Below are 20,982 nucleotides of genomic sequence, written 5' to 3'. Positions count from 1 at the left end.
AATCGTGGAATGTTGAATTAAATATATTGTATTATTTTGGTAACTTTTTATCTCTAGGGTATTGAAACAGCTTACATATTAGTATAGTTACTAGACAATTGACAACAATATATGATTTTTTTGTAAGTTTTATTTCATCTTTCCAGTGCGTTTCTTGTCTCACATAGTGCTGACATCTACCGTCAGCTACTTCAGTAAACAGATATTTTTAAAAATATGAATTTGATTTTAAGAATATGATTATTATCCTGTATCGAAAGAGATATATTTTAGTATACAAGCTAATTTTATGTCACTTGCCTAAACTGATTCACAGTCTCCAAAAACGTTTATTCGTAACTACCGTCATATTTCATTGGCTCAAGTCCTCTTTTTCCACCCCAAGCATTAAAATCTTTCTTGTTATACTTGTAGTCCAGCTTTCTCTTTCCACCCCAAGGAACGAAATCTCTCTTTCCACCCCAAGCGGCAAACTGACGTTTTTGAGGTTCAAAATCGTCAGCATTCCTCTTTCCACCCCAAGCGGCAAACTGACGTTTCTGAATGTCTTTGTCTTCAGTATCCCTTTTTCCACCCCAAGATACAAACTGACGTTTCTGAGGATCATTGCCACTCTTCGTTATTCCAGGAACTTGAAAATGTTGTCTGTAAAGATACCAGGAACCATCATCCAGAGTATTTGGAGAAATACGTAAAAGAAATATCTTATCTTCACCATTGTCATCCATCATGGACTCCCATAAGTCATCCTGTTCCAAGTTTTTCGTGAAGAACTCAGAAGGCGAAACGGCAGCGTGACTTTCCAAAGGTAAGTGTTTCAAGTGTTCTTTATGAGAAACGGTAAGATATTCATTGGGAGATCGTGTTGAGACTTCGATCACGCCTCCACGTGTTATTCCAATCAACCAAATCTCAAAAAGCAGCGCTAAAGTGCAATGGTTCGTCATCTATATTTAGAAACAAGAATAAGTTATGAGATGGTAACTAATGTGCAAACAAAGACGTTTATGAAGGGCGACTGAGTAATACAGTATTTTAAAAGCGTGACATGGCTATAAATTGTGGCATTAGAATAGGTAGAGAGTTGAAACCACAACATTTTAGAACAGTAACAACGAGACACAGAGAGTTGGGTAAACTGATCATTTTCCAGTTATTGTTAAGAAAGTAAATATTGTATAAATAATAATGTTAGATAATGCTCTCCTTTCTTATCAGTAAAATTCCCAATGATCTCATTAGATGCTAATCGCAAGCCGTGATTTGTGTAGATAATCATTGAGTCATTTAACTTATTAATTACTTGTGTCTTTAAATTAAAAGAGAAAAGTCTAAAAGTGAAGACGTGGCCCAGTTGCCGGTGTTTATTATTTATTTTCTTGGGAAAGAAATGATAGAGTAAATAGCGCATGTGCACCGTTAGACAGTTTCCAGTTTTCATACAAAAATTACAATAATCGAACGAGCCAATTGTGAGAGCAAAAAACATAGAAAAAAATTTAAATATGCCCTATTTTAAGGGATTTTTCTTATCTCCGTTTTGGAACAAAAATCCTAAAATAAAATAACTTAAAAATCGTCTGCTAATTTCCAGTTACCATAAGACACACTGACACACGCACACATGTAGCAATTATCTTTATAGTAAGATACGTTCTGTTAGGTATGTGAATAGTAACTACATCTTTTGTATTTAAATGTCAGTTTGTGCATTTTTGGTGCATCTAATGTAATGAGTGATGACATCTTCACGCGTTAACACGCTTCCTATACTTCAGATTTTCATGCTATCATAGGCCCGGCATGGCCAAGTGTGTTAAGGCGTGCGACTTGTAATCTGAGGGTCGCGGGTTCGCATCCCCGTCGCGCCAAACATGCTCGCCCTTTCAGCCGTGGGGGCGTTATAATGTGACGTTCAACCCCACTATTCGTTGGTAAAAAAGTAGCCCAAGAGTTGGCGGTGGGTGGTGATGACTAGCTGCCTTCCCTCTAGTCTTACACTGCTAAATTAGGGACGGCTAGCACAGATAGCCCTCGAGTAGCTTTGTGCGAAATTCAGAAACAAACAAAACAAAACAAACATGCTATCATTTTACAACACGATCCCCATCTTTAAGGTTTACATGCTTGACACATTTTATAAAACGTTCCTCACAGTGAAAACAGGTTTACAGGGGAACGAGTTTGAATTTTGGTTTAAATAAACCTGATTATTATTTCCACACAGTTTAGTGTGGGCGTGTGTCGTAAGTTTCTAGGAAGACGTAAAGTGGTGTTTTAACTTTTATACACACCGTAGAACTACAGATAACTTACTTAGCTTGCTTACATCACTATTTGCAGCAGTTGTTGTTTGTAATTGAGCACAATGCTACACAATGGGCTATCTGTGCTCTGCCCACAACAGGTATCGAAGTTGCCCGGCATAGTCAGGTGGTTAGAGCACGCGACTCGTAATCTGAGTGTCGTGGGTTCGAATCCTCGTCGCACCAAACATGCTTACCCTTTCAGCCGTGGGGACGTTATGATGTAACGGTCAATCCCACTATTCGTTGGTAAAAGAGTTGGCGGTGAGTGGTGGTGATTAGCTTACTTCCCTCTTGTCTTATCCTGTCAAGTTAGGGACGGCTAGTGCAGATAGTCCTCGTGTAGCTTTGCGCGAAATCCAAAATCAAACAAACAGGTATCGAAGCCCAGTTTTTAGCATTGTAAGTCAGCAGACATAACGCTGTGCCATTGGGGGGCATTTGCCGGAGTTATATTTGTTATGACTTCTAAATGCTTTTGTTTAGATTTCACATTGTTATTATTTATTCCAGATTCCCCATTTGCAAATGTATACACGCATACAAGTTGATAGATATGCGCATGCTCAACAAATTACATGGAATCATTCCTTGGTTCAATGGAACTTGGCCTGGCGTTTTATTAATTAATGGATCATGAAAATAGGCTACCTGAGCTCTCTAAACCGCGGGGAATCGAATCTTGAATCTCAACGTTGCAACTCTGTAAACTTACCGTTGTCCGACCGGGATGGACAATAGATATAGGAATTTGTCTCAGTTTTATCGCTTCATCGCTTTGAGGAAGTACATGAGTAGATTTGTATGTTATGAGTAAGTCGGCGATTTCAATGCTATATTACAGAATATACAGTGTGATTACAATATGTGCAAGGTAACATAAATTATACACTACAGTGAATAAGTTGGACTGTTATAAAAGAGTAATAGTATTAGTTAACAATTAGTAACCAATTTCTCCGACAGATGTTAAGTTTTCAAATAAAAATAAAATGTTTCTAAAATTAGTTTTTGAGGTCTCTAATACTACGGTTATTTTTGTCATTAACCCAACTATTTGTAAATACCTGTCTTTAAATCATTCCTTCGTTTTTGAATTTCGCGCAAAGCTACTCGAGGGCTATCTGCGCTAGTCGTCCCTAATTTAGCAGTGTAAGACCAAAGGGAAGGCAGCTAGTCATCACCACCCACCGCCAACCCTTGGGCTACTCTTTTAGTAATTAATAGTTGGATTGACCGTCACATTATAACGCCCCTACGGCTGAAAGGGCAAGCATGTTTGGTGCAATGGGGATTCGAACCCGCGACCCTCAGATTAAGAGTCGCACGCCTGAACCCACTTGGCCATGCCGGGCCTCTGTCTTTAAATATACATATACATATGTGTGTATATGTAGAGTGTACAAATAGTTAAGTTTAATTATGTTAAGGATATACATAGAGATTTTATAGATGGTTGGGGCAATCGTATGTCTATATACACACCCACACATACATATTATATGTACAAGTTATAACGTGTTAATGATATACAAATAAACTTATTAATAGTTGCGTTAATTACGTGTTAATAACTTATTGTGAAAGTTCCTAAGACGCTGCTAATTGGAACTAAGTTTTTGTTAGATGTTTTATGACACCATTTTTTAGCGACCACCTGCCTCCCAGTGGCTCAGCGGCATGTCTGCGGACTTATGACGCTAAAAACCGGGTTTCGATATCCGTGGTAGGCAGAATACCGATAGCCCATTGTGTAGCTTTGTGCTTAATTCAAACCGACAACAGCCACCTATAAATTATATAATAGGAAATTTAAAAGTAATTTGATATTATTATCAAAACAAAGGTTTTCGTGGCATACTGCAATTAAAACGTCGGAGGATACATTTATTTCACAAAATATTATCGAGACTTCTAATTTACAAACATGTTTACTTACTCTGTAGTTCTCGAAAATAACAGAAGTTGCCTTAACAAAACTGGACCTCCTTTGTCGTTTGTCTTCGAAATTTTTACCAAGACAACGAGGAGTTTGGGTTTGGCCTGAAAGTTATAACGTCTCTTTTATACCGTCTTTTGTGCAGTCCTGACGTCAACTTGGCGGCAAGTTTCATGCTACAAGCTAATGCAGTTCAGAGGCGGACTCCTTTGATCTGTCAATTAGCTTAGACAAACCTATTACCTTTCAACACCAGTAATCAGTCGTATAATATGGTCTCTTGCAAAGATTCATTCTAGAGGAAACGTAGTTCGTATTTTGTAAACATTACACGAAAAGAATAAATGCTTTTACAGGTTTTCGCAGTCAAAATGGTCAGAGATATTTTTATTTAGTTTGATGTGTGAAGATATACCGAATGTCAAGTTATGTTCCACCATAGTGTTATGCGACGGATATCAAGTTAATGTAAACATTTACTCGCTATAATATCCATATTAGAAATGTATGAAATGCTAACGGTTCATCTTAATTAATATATCTGATGTGTTTAAAATAAACACTGACGTGAAATGAATAAACCATACTTTACTGACATTTTTAATGGATTATGCAAATCTTAACGCGTTACTGCAATGCAGGGATGGATACAGAGGGGGGTAGTGCATTCCCCCCACTGGCCATACCAAAATTGTGTAGGTTAGTGGGAAATCAGAAATATAAAGTACTGATCATCTCAATCAGAATATTTTTGATTACGTAGACCACTTAGTGGGATTTCCCCAGGAACAAGGAGCTACTGTCTGACCAGTACTAAATTGACCTCAGACCTAGTGACTTTATAGTATTGGCTAGATCAACCCACTAGGCCGTCACTTACTTGACCTCAGAAATGATTTGGAATAAACGAGAGTACATGGTCATATGTACTGTGGTGTTAAAGAGATCATGTTAATATGTTGTGTACGTGATTCGATATACTGCTATAGGCCTAAGTGCTGTATGTTTACTTGTAACATGTTATTTAGGAATACATGAAAGTTCATTGTAACTTGTACAATGTCGTGTGATTCAGTATAGTGCTGTATGATTACTTGTAACTTGTACAATGTTGTGTGATTCAATATAGTGCTGTATGATTACTTGTAACTTGTACAATGTTGTGTGATTTAGTATAGTGCTGTACGATTACTTGTAACTTGTACAATGTTGTGTGATTCAGTATAGTGTTGTATGATTACTTGTAACTTGTACAATGTTGTGTGATTCAGTGTAGTGCTGTACGATTACTTCTAACATGCACTATGTTGTGTGATTCAGTATAGTGCTGTATGATTACTTGTAACATGCACTATGTTGTGTGATTCAGTATAGTGCTGTACGATTACTTGTAACTTGTACAATGTTGTGTGATTCAGTATAGTGCTGTGTGATTACTTGTAACATGCACTATGTTGTGTGATTCAGTATAGTGCTGTATGGTTACTTGTAACATGTACAATGTTGTGTGATTCAGTGTAGTGCTGTACGATTACTTCTAACATGCACTATGTTGTGTGATTCAGTATAGTGCTGTATGATTACTTGTAACATGCACTATGTTGTGTGATTCAGTATAGTGCTGTACGATTACTTGTAACATGTACAATGTTGTGTGATTCAGTATAGTGCTGTATGATTACTTGTAACTTGTACAATGTTGTGTGATTCAGTATAGTGCTGTATGATTACTTGTAACATGCACTATGTTGTGTGATTCAGTATAGTGCTGTATGGTTACTTGTAACATGTACAATGTTGTGTGATTCAGTGTAGTGCTGTACGATTACTTCTAACATGCACTATGTTGTGTGATTCAGTATAGTGCTGTATGATTACTTGTAACATGTACTATGTTGTGTGATTCAGTATAGTGCTGTATGATTACTTGTAACATGTACTATGTTGTGTGATTCAGTATAGTGCTGTATGATTACTTGTAACATGTACTATGTTGTGTGATTCAGTATAGTGCTGTATGATTACTTGTAACATGTACTATGTTGTGTGATTTAGTATAGTGCTGTACAATTACTTGTAACATGCACTATGTTGTGTGATTCAGTATAGTGCTGTACGATTACTTATAACATGTACTATGTTGTGTGATTCAGTATAGTGCTGTATGATTACTTGTAACATGTACTATGTTGTGTGATTCAGTATAGTGCTGTATGATTACTTGTAACATGTACTATGTTGTGTGATTCAGTATAGTGTTGTATGATTACTTGTAACATGTACTATGTTGTGTGATTCAGTATAGTGCTGTATGATTACTTGTAACATGCACTATGTTGTGTGATTCAGTATAGTGCTGTATGATTACTTGTCACATGTACTATGTTGTGTGATTCAGTATAGTGCTGTACGATTACTTGTCACATGCACTATGTTGTGTGATTCAGTATAGTGCTGTATTGTTACTTGTAACATGTACTATGTTGTGTGATTCAGTATAGTGCTGTATGGTTACTTGTAACATGCACTATGTTGTGTGATTCAGTATAGTGCTGTATGATTACTTGTAACATGCACTATGTTGTGTGATTCAGTATAGTGCTGTATGATTACTTGTAACATGCACTATGTTGTGTGATTCAGTATAGTGCTGTACGATTACTTGTAACTTGTACAATGTTGTGTGATTCAGTATAGTGCTGTATGATTACTTGTAACATGTACAATGTTGTGTGATTCAGTATAGTGCTGTGTGATTACTTGTAACATGCACTATGTTGTGTGATTCAGTATAGTGCTGTATGGTTACTTGTAACATGTACTATGTTGTGTGATTCAGTATAGTGCTGTATGATTACTTGTAACATGTACTATGTTGTGTGATTCAGTATAGTGCTGTATGATTACTTGTAACATGTACTATGTTGTGTGATTCAGTATAGTGCTGTATGATTACTTGTAACATGTACTATGTTGTGTGATTCAGTATAGTGCTGTACGATTACTTGTAACATGTACTATGTTGTGTGATTTAGTATAGTGCTGTACGATTACTTGTAACATGCACTATGTTGTGTGATTCAGTATAGTGCTGTACGATTACTTATAACATGTACTATGTTGTGTGATTCAGTATAGTGCTGTATGATTACTTGTAACATGTACTATGTTGTGTGATTCAGTATAGTGCTGTATGATTACTTGTAACATGTACTATGTTGTGTGATTCAGTATAGTGCTGTATGATTACTTGTAACATGTACTATGTTGTGTGATTCAGTATAGTGCTGTATGATTACTTGTAACATGCACTATGTTGTGTGATTCAGTATAGTGCTGTATGATTACTTGTCACATGTACTATGTTGTGTGATTCAGTATAGTGCTGTACGATTACTTGTCACATGCACTATGTTGTGTGATTCAGTATAGTGCTGTATTGTTACTTGTAACATGTACTATGTTGTGTGATTCAGTATAGTGCTGTATGGTTACTTGTAACATGCACTATGTTGTGTGATTCAGTATAGTGCTGTATGATTACTTGTAACATGTACTATGTTGTGTGATTCAGTATAGTGCTGTATGATTACTTGTAACATGTACTATGTTGTGTGATTCAGTATAGTGCTGTATGGTTACTTGTAACATGCACTATGTTGTGTGATTCAGTATAGTGCTGTATGATTACTTGTAACATGTACTAAGTTGTGTGATTCAGTATAGTGCTGTATGATTACTTGTAACTTGTACAATGTTGTGTGATTTAGTATAGTGCTGTATGATTACTTGTAACATGTACTATGTTGTGTGATTCAGTATAGTGCTGTATGATTACTTGTAACATGTACTAAGTTGTGTGATTCAGTATAGTGCTGTATGATTACTTGTAACTTGTACTATGTTGTGTGATTCAGTATAGTGCTGTATGATTACTTGTAACATGTACTATGTTGTGTGATTTAGTATAGTGCTGTATGATTACTTGTAACTTGTACTATGTTGTGTGATTCAGTATAGTGCTGTACGATTACTTGTAACTTGTACAATGTTGTGTGATTCAGTATAGTGCTGTACGATTACTTCTAACATGCACTATGTTGTGTGATTCAGTATAGTGCTGTGTGATTACTTGTAACATGCACTATGTTGTGTAATTCAGTATAGTGCTGTATGATTACTTGTAACATGTACTATGTTGTGTGATTCAGTATAGTGCTGTGTGATTACTTGTAACATGCACTATGTTGTGTAATTCAGTATAGTGCTGTATGATTACTTGTCACATGTACTATGTTGTGTGATTCAGTATAGTGCTGTACGATTACTTGTAACATGCACTATGTTGTGTGATTCAGTATAGTGCTGTGTGATTACTTGTAACATGCACTATGTTGTGTAATTCAGTATAGTGCTGTATGATTACTTGTAACATGTACTATGTTGTGTGATTCAGTATAGTGCTGTATGATTACTTGTAACATGCACTATGTTGTGTGATTCAGTATAGTGCTGTATGATTACTTGTAACTTGTACTATGTTGTGTGATTCAGTATAGTGCTGTATGATTACTTGTAACATGTACAATGTTGTGTGATTCAGTATAGTGCTGTATGATTACTTGTAACATGCACTATGTTGTGTGATTCAGTATAGTGCTGTATGATTACTTGTCACATGTACTATGTTGTGTGATTCAGTATAGTGCTGTATGATTACTTGTAACATGTACTATGTTGTGTGATTCAGTATAGTGCTGTACGATTACTTGTCACATGTACTATGTTGTGTGATTCAGTATAGTGCTGTACGATTACTTGTAACATGTACTATGTTGCGTGATTCAGAATAGTGCTGTACGATTACTTGTAACATGCACTATGTTGTGTGATTCAGTATAGTGCTGTATGATTACTTGTAACATGTACTATGTTGCGTGATTCAGTATAGTGCTCTACGATTACTTGTAACATGCACTATGTTGTGTGATTCAGTATAGTGCTGTATGATTACTTGTAACATGCACTATGTTGTGTGATTCAGTATAGTGCTGTACGATTACTTGTAACATGCACTATGTCGTGTGATTCAGTATAGTGCTGTACGATTACTTGTAACGTGCACTATGTCGTGTGATTCAGTATAGTGCTGTATGATTACTTGTAACATGTACTATGTTGTGTGATTCAGTATAGTGCTGTACGATTACTTGTAACATGCACTATGTCGTGTGATTCAGTATAGTGCTGTATGATTACTTGTAACTTGTACAATGTTGTGTGATTCAGTATAGTGCTGTATGATTACTTGTAACATGCACTATGTCGTGTGATTCAGTATAGTGCTGTACGATTACTTGTAACATGTATTATGTTGTGTGATTCAGTATAGTGCTGTATGATTACTTGTAACTTGTACAAAGTTGTGTGATTCAGTATAGTGCTGTATGGTTACTTGTAACATGCACTATGTTGTGTGATTCAGTATAGTGCTGTATGATTACTTGTAACATGTACTATGTTGTGTGATTCAGTATAGTGCTGTATGGTTACTTGTAACATGTACTATGTTGTGTGATTCAGTATAGTGCTGTATGATTACTTGTAACATGTACTATGTTGTGTGATTCAGTATAGTGCTGTATGATTACTTGTAACATGCACTATGTCGTGTGATTCAGTATAGTGCTGTATGATTACTTGTAACATGTACTATGTTGTGTGATTCAGTATAGTGCTGTATGATTACTTGTAACATGTACTATGTTGTGTGATTCAGTATAGTGCTGTATGGTTACTTGTAACATGCACTATGTCGTGTGATTCAGTATAGTGCTGTATGATTACTTGTAACATGCACTATGTTGTGTGATTCAGTATAGTGCTGTACGATTACTTGTAACATGCACTATGTTGTGTGATTCAGTATAGTGCTGTATGGTTACTTGTAACATGCACTATGTTGTGTGATTCAGTATAGTGCTGTATGATTACTTGTAACATGCACTATGTTGTGTGATTCAGTATAGTGCTGTATGATTACTTGTAACATGTACTATGTTGTGTGATTCAGTATAGTGCTGTATGGTTACTTGTAACATGCACTATGTCGTGTGATTCAGTATAGTGCTGTATGATTACTTGTAACATGCACTATGTTGTGTGATTCAGTATAGTGCTGTACGATTACTTGTAACATGCACTATGTTGTGTGATTCAGTATAGTGTTGTATGATTACTTGTAACATGTACTATGTTGTGTGATTCAGTATAGTGCTGTATGATTACTTGTAACATGCACTATGTTGTGTGATTCAGTATAGTGCTGTATGATTACTTGTCACATGTACTATGTTGTGTGATTCAGTATAGTGCTGTACGATTACTTGTCACATGCACTATGTTGTGTGATTCAGTATAGTGCTGTATTGTTACTTGTAACATGTACTATGTTGTGTGATTCAGTATAGTGCTGTATGGTTACTTGTAACATGCACTATGTTGTGTGATTCAGTATAGTGCTGTATGATTACTTGTAACATGCACTATGTTGTGTGATTCAGTATAGTGCTGTATGATTACTTGTAACATGCACTATGTTGTGTGATTCAGTATAGTGCTGTACGATTACTTGTAACTTGTACAATGTTGTGTGATTCAGTATAGTGCTGTATGATTACTTGTAACTTGTACAATGTTGTGTGATTCAGTATAGTGCTGTGTGATTACTTGTAACATGCACTATGTTGTGTGATTCAGTATAGTGCTGTATGGTTACTTGTAACATGTACTATGTTGTGTGATTCAGTATAGTGCTGTATGATTACTTGTAACATGTACTATGTTGTGTGATTCAGTATAGTGCTGTATGATTACTTGTAACATGTACTATGTTGTGTGATTCAGTATAGTGCTGTATGATTACTTGTAACATGTACTATGTTGTGTGATTCAGTATAGTGCTGTACGATTACTTGTAACATGTACTATGTTGTGTGATTCAGTATAGTGCTGTACGATTACTTGTAACATGCACTATGTTGTGTGATTCAGTATAGTGCTGTACGATTACTTATAACATGTACTATGTTGTGTGATTCAGTATAGTGCTGTATGATTACTTGTAACATGTACTATGTTGTGTGATTCAGTATAGTGCTGTATGATTACTTGTAACATGTACTATGTTGTGTGATTCAGTATAGTGTTGTATGATTACTTGTAACATGTACTATGTTGTGTGATTCAGTATAGTGCTGTACGATTACTTGTAACATGCACTATGTTGTGTGATTCAGTATAGTGCTGTACGATTACTTGTAACATGCACTATGTTGTGTGATTCAGTATAGTGCTGTGTGATTACTTGTAACATGCACTATGTTGTGTAATTCAGTATAGTGCTGTATGATTACTTGTAACATGTACTATGTTGTGTGATTCAGTATAGTGCTGTGTGATTACTTGTAACATGCACTATGTTGTGTAATTCAGTATAGTGCTGTATGATTACTTGTCACATGTACTATGTTGTGTGATTCAGTATAGTGCTGTACGATTACTTGTAACATGCACTATGTTGTGTGATTCAGTATAGTGCTGTGTGATTACTTGTAACATGCACTATGTTGTGTAATTCAGTATAGTGCTGTATGATTACTTGTAACATGTACTATGTTGTGTGATTCAGTATAGTGCTGTACGATTACTTGTAACATGCACTATGTTGTGTGATTCAGTATAGTGCTGTATGATTACTTGTAACATGTACTATGTTGTGTGATTCAGTATAGTGCTGTATGATTACTTGTAACATGTACTATGTTGTGTGATTCAGTATAGTGCTGTATGATTACTTGTAACTTGTACTATGTTGTGTGATTCAGTATAGTGCTGTATGATTACTTGTAACATGTACTATGTTGTGTGATTCAGTATAGTGCTGTATGATTACTTGTAACTTGTACTATGTTGTGTGATTCAGTATAGTGCTGTACGATTACTTGTAACATGTACAATGTTGTGTGATTCAGTATAGTGCTGTACGATTACTTCTAACATGCACTATGTTGTGTGATTCAGTATAGTGCTGTGTGATTACTTGTAACATGCACTATGTTGTGTGATTCAGTATAGTGCTGTATGATTACTTGTAACATGTACTATGTTGTGTGATTCAGTATAGTGCTGTGTGATTACTTGTAACATGCACTATGTTGTGTAATTCAGTATAGTGCTGTATGATTACTTGTCACATGTACTATGTTGTGTGATTCAGTATAGTGCTGTACGATTACTTGTAACATGCACTATGTTGTGTGATTCAGTATAGTGCTGTGTGATTACTTGTAACATGCACTATGTTGTGTAATTCAGTATAGTGCTGTATGATTACTTGTAACATGTACTATGTTGTGTGATTCAGTATAGTGCTGTACGATTACTTGTAACATGCACTATGTTGTGTGATTCAGTATAGTGCTGTATGATTACTTGTAACTTGTACTATGTTGTGTGATTCAGTATAGTGCTGTATGATTACTTGTAACATGTACAATGTTGTGTGATTCAGTATAGTGCTGTATGATTACTTGTAACATGCACTATGTTGTGTGATTCAGTATAGTGCTGTATGATTACTTGTCACATGTACTATGTTGTGTGATTCAGTATAGTGCTGTATGATTACTTGTAACATGTACTATGTTGTGTGATTCAGTATAGTGCTGTACGATTACTTGTCACATGTACTATGTTGTGTGATTCAGTATAGTGCTGTACGATTACTTGTAACATGCACTATGTTGTGTGATTCAGTATAGTGCTGTATGATTACTTGTAACATGTACTATGTTGCGTGATTCAGTATAGTGCTGTACGATTACTTGTAACATGCACTATGTTGTGTGATTCAGTATAGTGCTGTATGATTACTTGTAACATGCACTATGTTGTGTGATTCAGTATAGTGCTGTATGATTACTTGTAACATGCACTATGTCGTGTGATTCAGTATAGTGCTGTACGATTACTTGTAACATGCACTATGTCGTGTGATTCAGTATAGTGCTGTATGATTACTTGTAACATGTACTATGTTGTGTGATTCAGTATAGTGCTGTACGATTACTTGTAACATGCACTATGTCGTGTGATTCAGTATAGTGCTGTATGATTACTTGTAACTTGTACAATGTTGTGTGATTCAGTATAGTGCTGTATGATTACTTGTCACATGCACTATGTCGTGTGATTCAGTATAGTGCTGTACGATTACTTGTAACATGTATTATGTTGTGTAATTCAGTATAGTGCTGTATGATTACTTGTAACTTGTACAAAGTTGTGTGATTCAGTATAGTGCTGTATGGTTACTTGTAACATGCACTATGTTGTGTGATTCAGTATAGTGCTGTATGATTACTTGTAACATGTACTATGTTGTGTGATTCAGTATAGTGCTGTATGGTTACTTGTAACATGCACTATGTCGTGTGATTCAGTATAGTGCTGTATGATTACTTGTAACATGCACTATGTTGTGTGATTCAGTATAGTGCTGTACGATTACTTGTAACATGCACTATGTTGTGTGATTCAGTATAGTGTTGTATGATTACTTGTAACATGTACTATGTTGTGTGATTCAGTATAGTGCTGTATGATTACTTGTAACATGCACTATGTTGTGTGATTCAGTATAGTGCTGTATGATTACTTGTAACATGTACTATGTTGTGTGATTCAGTATAGTGCTGTATGGTTACTTGTAACATGTACTATGTTGTGTGATTCAGTATAGTGCTGTATGATTACTTGTAACATGTACTATGTTGTGTGATTCAGTATAGTGCTGTATGATTACTTGTAACATGCACTATGTTGTGTGATTCAGTATAGTGCTGTATGATTACTTGTAACATGTACTATGTTGTGTGATTCAGTATAGTGCTGTATGATTACTTGTAACATGTACTATGTTGTGTGATTCAGTATAGTGCTGTATGGTTACTTGTAACATGCACTATGTCGTGTGATTCAGTATAGTGCTGTATGATTACTTGTAACATGCACTATGTTGTGTGATTCAGTATAGTGCTGTATGATTACTTGTAACATGCACTATGTTGTGTGATTCAGTATAGTGCTGTATGATTACTTGTAACATGCACTATGTTGTGTGATTCAGTATAGTGCTGTATGATTACTTGTAACATGCACTATGTTGTGTGATTCAGTATAGTGCTGTATGATTACTTGTAACATGTACTATGTTGTGTGATTCAGTATAGTGCTGTATGGTTACTTGTAACATGCACTATGTCGTGTGATTCAGTATAGTGCTGTATGATTACTTGTAACATGCACTATGTTGTGTGATTCAGTATAGTGCTGTACGATTACTTGTAACATGCACTATGTCGTGTGATTCAGTATAGTGCTGTATGATTACTTGTAACTTGTACAATGTTGTGTGATTCAGTATAGTGCTGTATGGTTACTTGTAACATGCACTATGTTGTGTGATTCAGTATAGTGCTGTATGATTACTTGTAACTTGTACAATGTTGTGTGATTCAGTATAGTGCTGTACGATTACTTGTAACATGTACTATGTTGTGTGATTCAGTATAGTGCTGTATGATTACTTGTAACTTGTACAATGTTGTGTGATTCAGTATAGTGCTGTATGGTTACTTGTAACATGCACTATGTTGTGTGATTCAGTATAGTGCTGTATGATTACTTGTAACATGTACTATGTTGTGTGATTCAGTATAGTGCTGTACGATTACTTGTAACATGCACTAAGTTGTGTGATTCAGTACAGTGCTGTATGATTACTTGTAACATGCACTATGTTGTGTGATTCAGTATAATGCTGTATGGTTACTTGTAACATGTACTATGTTGTGTGATTCAGTATAATGCTGTATGGTTACTTGTAACATGTACTATGTTGTGTGATTCAGTATAGTGCTGTATGATTACTTGTAACATGTACTATGTCGTGTGATTCAGTATAGTGCTGTATGATTACTTGTAATATGTACTATGTTGTGTGATTCAGTATAGTGCTGTATGGTTACTTGTAACTTGTACTATGTTGTGTGATTCAGTATAGTGCTGTATGATTACTTGTAACATGTACTATGTTGTGTGATTCAGTATAGTGCTGTTCGATTACTTGTAACATGTACTATGTTGTGTGATTCAGTATAGTGCTGTATGATTACTTGTAACATGCACTATGTTGTGTGATTCAGTATAGTGCTGTATGATTACTTGTAACATGTACGATGTTGTGTGATTCAGTATAGTGCTGTATGATTACTTGTAACATGTACTATGTTGTGTGATTCAGTATAGTGCTGTATGATTACTTGTAACATGTACTATGTTGTGTGATTCAGTATAGTGCTGTTCGATTACTTGTAACATGTACTATGTTGTGTGATTCAGTATAGTGCTGTATGATTACTTGTAACATGCACTATGTTGTGTGATTCAGTATAGTGCTGTATGATTACTTGTAACATGTACTATGTTGTGTGATTCAGTATAGTGCTGTATGATTACTTGTAACATGTACTATGTTGTGTGATTCAGTATAGTGCTGTATGGTTACTTGTAACATGTACTATGTTGTGTGATTCAGTATAGTGCTGTTCGATTACTTGTAACATGCACTATGTTGTGTGATTCAGTATAGTGCTGTATGATTACTTGTAACATGTACTATGTTGTGTGATTCAGTATAGTGCTGTATGGTTACTTGTAACATGCACTATGTTGTGTGATTCAGTATAGTGCTGTATGATTACTTGTAACTTGATATTTTAGAATAAAATCAATAAATGACAGTTCATAGTCATGTATGTTTCTTTTCTTTGTTTCTAAACCAATTCCATGACATTTATGTTGCAGTAACAAGGAAAAGTTTACTTGGGGTCGGATTTAAGTCATTGTTACTTAGGCGATCATACTCCCCTCCCTACCAAAATATCCTGTATCCACCCCTGCTGTAATGTATTTTATGTGATTATTTCTATGCTATTCGTGACATTTTCTCAAAATATTAAAACGTTTTAAATGAAAGAATATGGCATTTTGGTAGTATAAAACAATAACAGCCGTTTTAAATACAATGTATGCTGTTCAAATACAGCTGTAGTTATAATATAGCCTTTTAGCTATTAAACACCTCAGTTTCATTGTTAAATGTGCTAATGTTATCGAGTACGTTTGTTTCGTTTAAGCACAAGCTACACAGTGGTCTGGGTGAGCTTTAGGGATCGAACCTTGAAATTAAATGTTATAACTCATCAGGTACGTACTCAGAGAAATTTGCCTTAGAACACTGGCTTCATCAAATTGGACACTTAAGAAAACCTGGCCTGTATGTTTTATAGTAATGTTGTGGAAATTTTTTAGTATATTAGCAAAAATCAAAGCTACCTTTAAAACGGAACTTCAGAGAGCCACCAGACCGACCATTATTAAGTCAGCTGAACCATAAAGGCAAAATAAACAAACTTGATAAAGACTGCGAAGACCATAGATAGGTGATAATAACATTAATAATTATTAATACAGTAATAAAAGCGGTAGAGGTTATATTATTCTCTAAGATGAACCGAATTTGTAAAGATTCTTTTCAAACAGATCGTTAGCTCTGCCTTTGGATATCAGCTTTACCACTTTATTTATATCTAGGTTTTAACACGTTTATGTTTGCAACACAAGTGTAAGAAGAGCTTTCTCGTTTCGCACCCTGAAACGGAATGCGTTTCATGTGTTTCATTTATCCGAGGATTAGTACGAAATCAAGAACAGTAGATTGATTCACAAACGTGATAATTATTAATAATTGTTGCTAGAAAATAAATCATTTAGTGTTAAACAAATCCTTATCGTAATCACCGCTAGAAACCGGGTTGCGATACCAGTGGTGGGCAGAACACAAATAGCCTCTGTGTAGCTTTGTGCTTAATTCCAAACAAACAAATGTTATCGTAATTGTGATTTTTTTTTCAGAATTTAAATAGTGTGTATGATTTGTTGTTAGAAAATAACAATGGGCTATCCACTCTTTTTTTACTGATTGGGAATCGAACCTCTGATTTTAGTGTTATAAATCTGAAGTCTTACCGTTGTCTCACCGAGGACATTTAAATAGAACTGACAAAAATATGCCACAACAACTTAATCCAGCAGTTGTTGTTCCACCAAGATGATGTTACCTAATATAATATGATATTGTTTCAACCACTGCTATGTCTCTTGCATTGCAGTCAACCTGAAGAGTCTTGATATTGGCTGAAAGGCCTCATCAGCACTGTATGTAAGAAATATATGTTAAACATATAATTACACATTTTGTTTTCTTCCAATCGGAAGTTCTATTTTGGGTGTGTTACATACCCCTACTGTATCAGCACAAACAGTTCTTATGTAACGACCGTTTGTGACTTTTCATTACTCCAAATGATATCTACCAAAACAACTTAAATAATAATAAATAAATAAACGTTAAAGCTATCAACGAAATCAAGTATTTATGCAGCTGAGAAATCTGTGTACATGTTATTGATATCTGAGTTTCAAAACACCACTTTTTTAATTATCAAAACAACACGTTACATAGTGGTCAACTTTTTTCAAATTTTTGTTTTCGCATATCCTGTTTCATCTGCGTCAGCTCCGTACTCGCTATGTTACCAAGTGCTTTCTTTCACAAAATGTGATATTATTTGACGTCCTTGTTACCACAGTGAATTACATAGGGATGGTTTTAGCACTTCCTGGTCAGCTTCTGAACTTGTATGTTATGTTACTTTCACCAAATAATCTCAATTATATTGTAGATCTTATGTCTCATTTACCATCTTTTATCTATCCAGTGATCTGCAGCCCATGGGCCTAATTGTTTAACCTTCCCAGGGTAACTCGTCTCCATATATTTCCACTCTCTAGTGTTTGTTTGTTTGTTTGTTTGTTGTTTGAATTTCGCGCAAAGCTACACGAGAGCTATTTGTGCTAGTTGTCCCCAATTTAACAGTGTAAGACTAGAGGGAAGGCAGATAGTCATCACCATTCACTGCCAAATCTTGAGCTATTCTTTTACTAACGAATAATGGGATTGACAGTAATATTATAACGCCTCCGTGGCTGAAAGGGCGAGCATGTTTAATGTGACAGGGATTGTTACCAACAATTAATGTTTAGAATACAGCAACATTCCTGTTCTTGTATAGTTTCTTTCCAATCAATGGTTTTCAAAACGCTGAATTCATCACAATTTCTAATCCGATAAAATAACGTAGTTTCCATATTCTCACATTTTTATGTAATTTTCCAATCCTACTTTTACCTTGAAGAGAAAACCAAACAACGAAGCCAAACACACCAGGCTAAAACTTTACAAATTTTATTTGATGGGCCCCGGCATGGTCAGGTGGTTAGTGCGTTCGACTCGCAATCTGCGGAACGCGGAATCGAATCCCTCTCATCGAACACGCCCTTTCAGCAGTGGGGGCGTTATAATTTGATAGTTAAACCCACTATCCGTTGGTAAAAAGAGTACTCCAAGAGTTGACGGTGGATAGTGTTGACTAGCTGCCCACCCTTTAATTTCTCACAACTGAATTTGGAATAGGTAGCGTAGTTAATCCCCGAGTAGTTTTGCTCGATGTTCAACACAAACCGAACAAATTAATTTAATTGTTCATTGCACAACACTATACAAACCGAATGTTTTACAAGTAAACTATTACAAAATACTTAACTTCACTTCTGTATGAAATAATTAAACTCGATATTTTTGTGTGGGTTTAACTAGGCCCAGAATGTGGACTAAACTGATATGTATAAATAACGATTTTGAGTTGTTGAGTTACCTGGGTAATGAAACAGACAGATGGCGCTTTACGTCATGCCCACACTGGTGCTTTCATTGTCAACTGGGATTCGACATCGAATGTTTGTACGAAGACAGGTTGTCTGCTTTACCACCAGCACCCATGTCAGTTGGTTATTATATGATTTGATGATGCCACTTTAAAAAATCTGTCGCAATTCACGTGCATCTGCTCAGTGACTCAACCTATGTAGTTTTGCGCTCTTGCTGCCATCTGTGGTCAAAAAGTAGTAGTGGGATTATGACGTTTATATGCAAAAACGGCTCGTTTGGGTTGATAAAATATTTTACATAGAAGAGCGAACAACGTTTAGACCTTCTATGCAAAATATTTTCTCAACCCAAACGAGCCGTTTTTGCATATAAATTTCTCAACAAGTGGGTTTCTCGACATCACTGGGATTATGACGTATTCCATTTCATTTTATCGTTTCCTTCCTACTCGTTTCAATAGATGTCAGCACAAACACCATATGCGATCTCTTCCTAAACTACTCGTATTAAGTGCATTTAATTTTCTCGTACTGATTCGCATATTAATGCTGATAATTATGTTGTGAAGCACAATCAGAATATGTGTAATAAGTATAGTCTAAAAGGACAATAGCTAATAGATTTAACGATATATGCTTGAAACCATTAATTATGTTTGAACATCGTGGCTTCTTATAGTGTAACTGAATGTAAAGGGTTCTAATAATAGTTCTGAAACTAATTTATTTCTAAAAACTAAAACAGAACGACAATAACGAACTTGCTAAATGTATTTACATTGCGTTGCTTATTTACGTAGTATATATAAATGCTTTTTGCATTAGCTGTCTATTTATCTGTTTCTTCAAATTTATTTAGAAATAGTTCGTTAGTGAAAACAAAGAATAAATGGAACAGAAGATATATGGGGCAACTTGTGTTATACTCCATATGGATTATCATAATCTAATAGCCATAATGAACATATTAAGTTTGCAGTTTTTTCTGTGTTATTTGATTGCAGTTTAGTGGAGAAGACAATAATTAGAGAAATTAATTACAAAATAGTTTTCATATAAAAACTAAACGAATTATCATTAGTTTATCAGTGGTTGGGCAATATTTTGGTACAAAGATTTGGTTTCATTGAGTTCATCCTTAAGAAGAAATAGATACATCTCTCTAAAACGATCAGCTTACAATCATTTTAACACAGAAGAAAGAATATCTAACTCCTGAGATCAGCCAGAGTCTTAGAACACTTCCTGTTTAAAGAAGGTCTAACTCCTGAGATCAGCCAGAGTCTTAGAACACTTACTGTTTAAAGAAGGTCTAATTTCTGAGATCAGCCAGAGTCTTAGAACATTTACTGTTTAAAGAAGATCTAACTCCTGAGATCAGCCAGAGTCTTAGAACACTTACTGTTTAAAGAAGGTCTAATTCCTGAGATCAGCCAGAGTCTTAGAACACTTACTGTTTAAAGAAGGTCTAATTCCCGAGATCAACCAGAGTGTTAGAACATTTACTGTTTAAAGAAGATCTAATTCCTGAAATCAGCCAGAGTCTCAGAAGACTTGTTGTTCAAAGAAGATCTAATTTCTGATATCAGCGAGAGTTTTAGAACACTTGCTGTTCAAAGAAGGTTTAATTCCCGAGATCAGCCAGAGTCTTACAACACTTCCTGTTTAAAGAAGATCTAATTCCTGAGATCATCCAGAGTCTCAGAAGACTTGTTGTTCAAAGAAGGTCTAACTTCTGAGATCAACTATAGCTTTAGAAGTCTCACTGTTTCAGTCAGATTACTTCTCGTCCAACCCTGAAATAGGAAGACCAACCATCTTACA

The 20,982-nt window shown here is 35.4% G+C and overlaps 1 protein-coding gene across 3 annotated transcripts in view; it reads right to left on the bottom strand.

The window, feature by feature from the left end:
• Positions 1-116: 116 nt before the first annotated feature.
• LOC143224820 (uncharacterized) overlaps positions 117-20,982 on the bottom strand; it is a 25,592-nt gene continuing 4,726 nt past the window's right edge. For 2 of the 3 annotated variants that reach the window (XM_076453163.1, XM_076453161.1), the window contains exon 2: positions 117-947. In XM_076453163.1, coding sequence (XP_076309278.1) covers positions 330-947 — 618 coding nt within the window. In that variant the 3' untranslated portion in view covers positions 117-329. Of the gene's footprint in view, positions 948-4,245; positions 5,352-20,982 lie in introns of those variants that run through there. The other variant, XM_076453162.1, reaches the window with a different exon arrangement.

This window comes from Tachypleus tridentatus, chromosome 9 (genome assembly GCF_004210375.1).
Source record: "Tachypleus tridentatus isolate NWPU-2018 chromosome 9, ASM421037v1, whole genome shotgun sequence".
NCBI classification, from domain to species: domain Eukaryota; kingdom Metazoa; phylum Arthropoda; class Merostomata; order Xiphosura; family Limulidae; genus Tachypleus; species Tachypleus tridentatus.
This window is presented reverse-complemented; position numbering and strand designations above follow the sequence as displayed.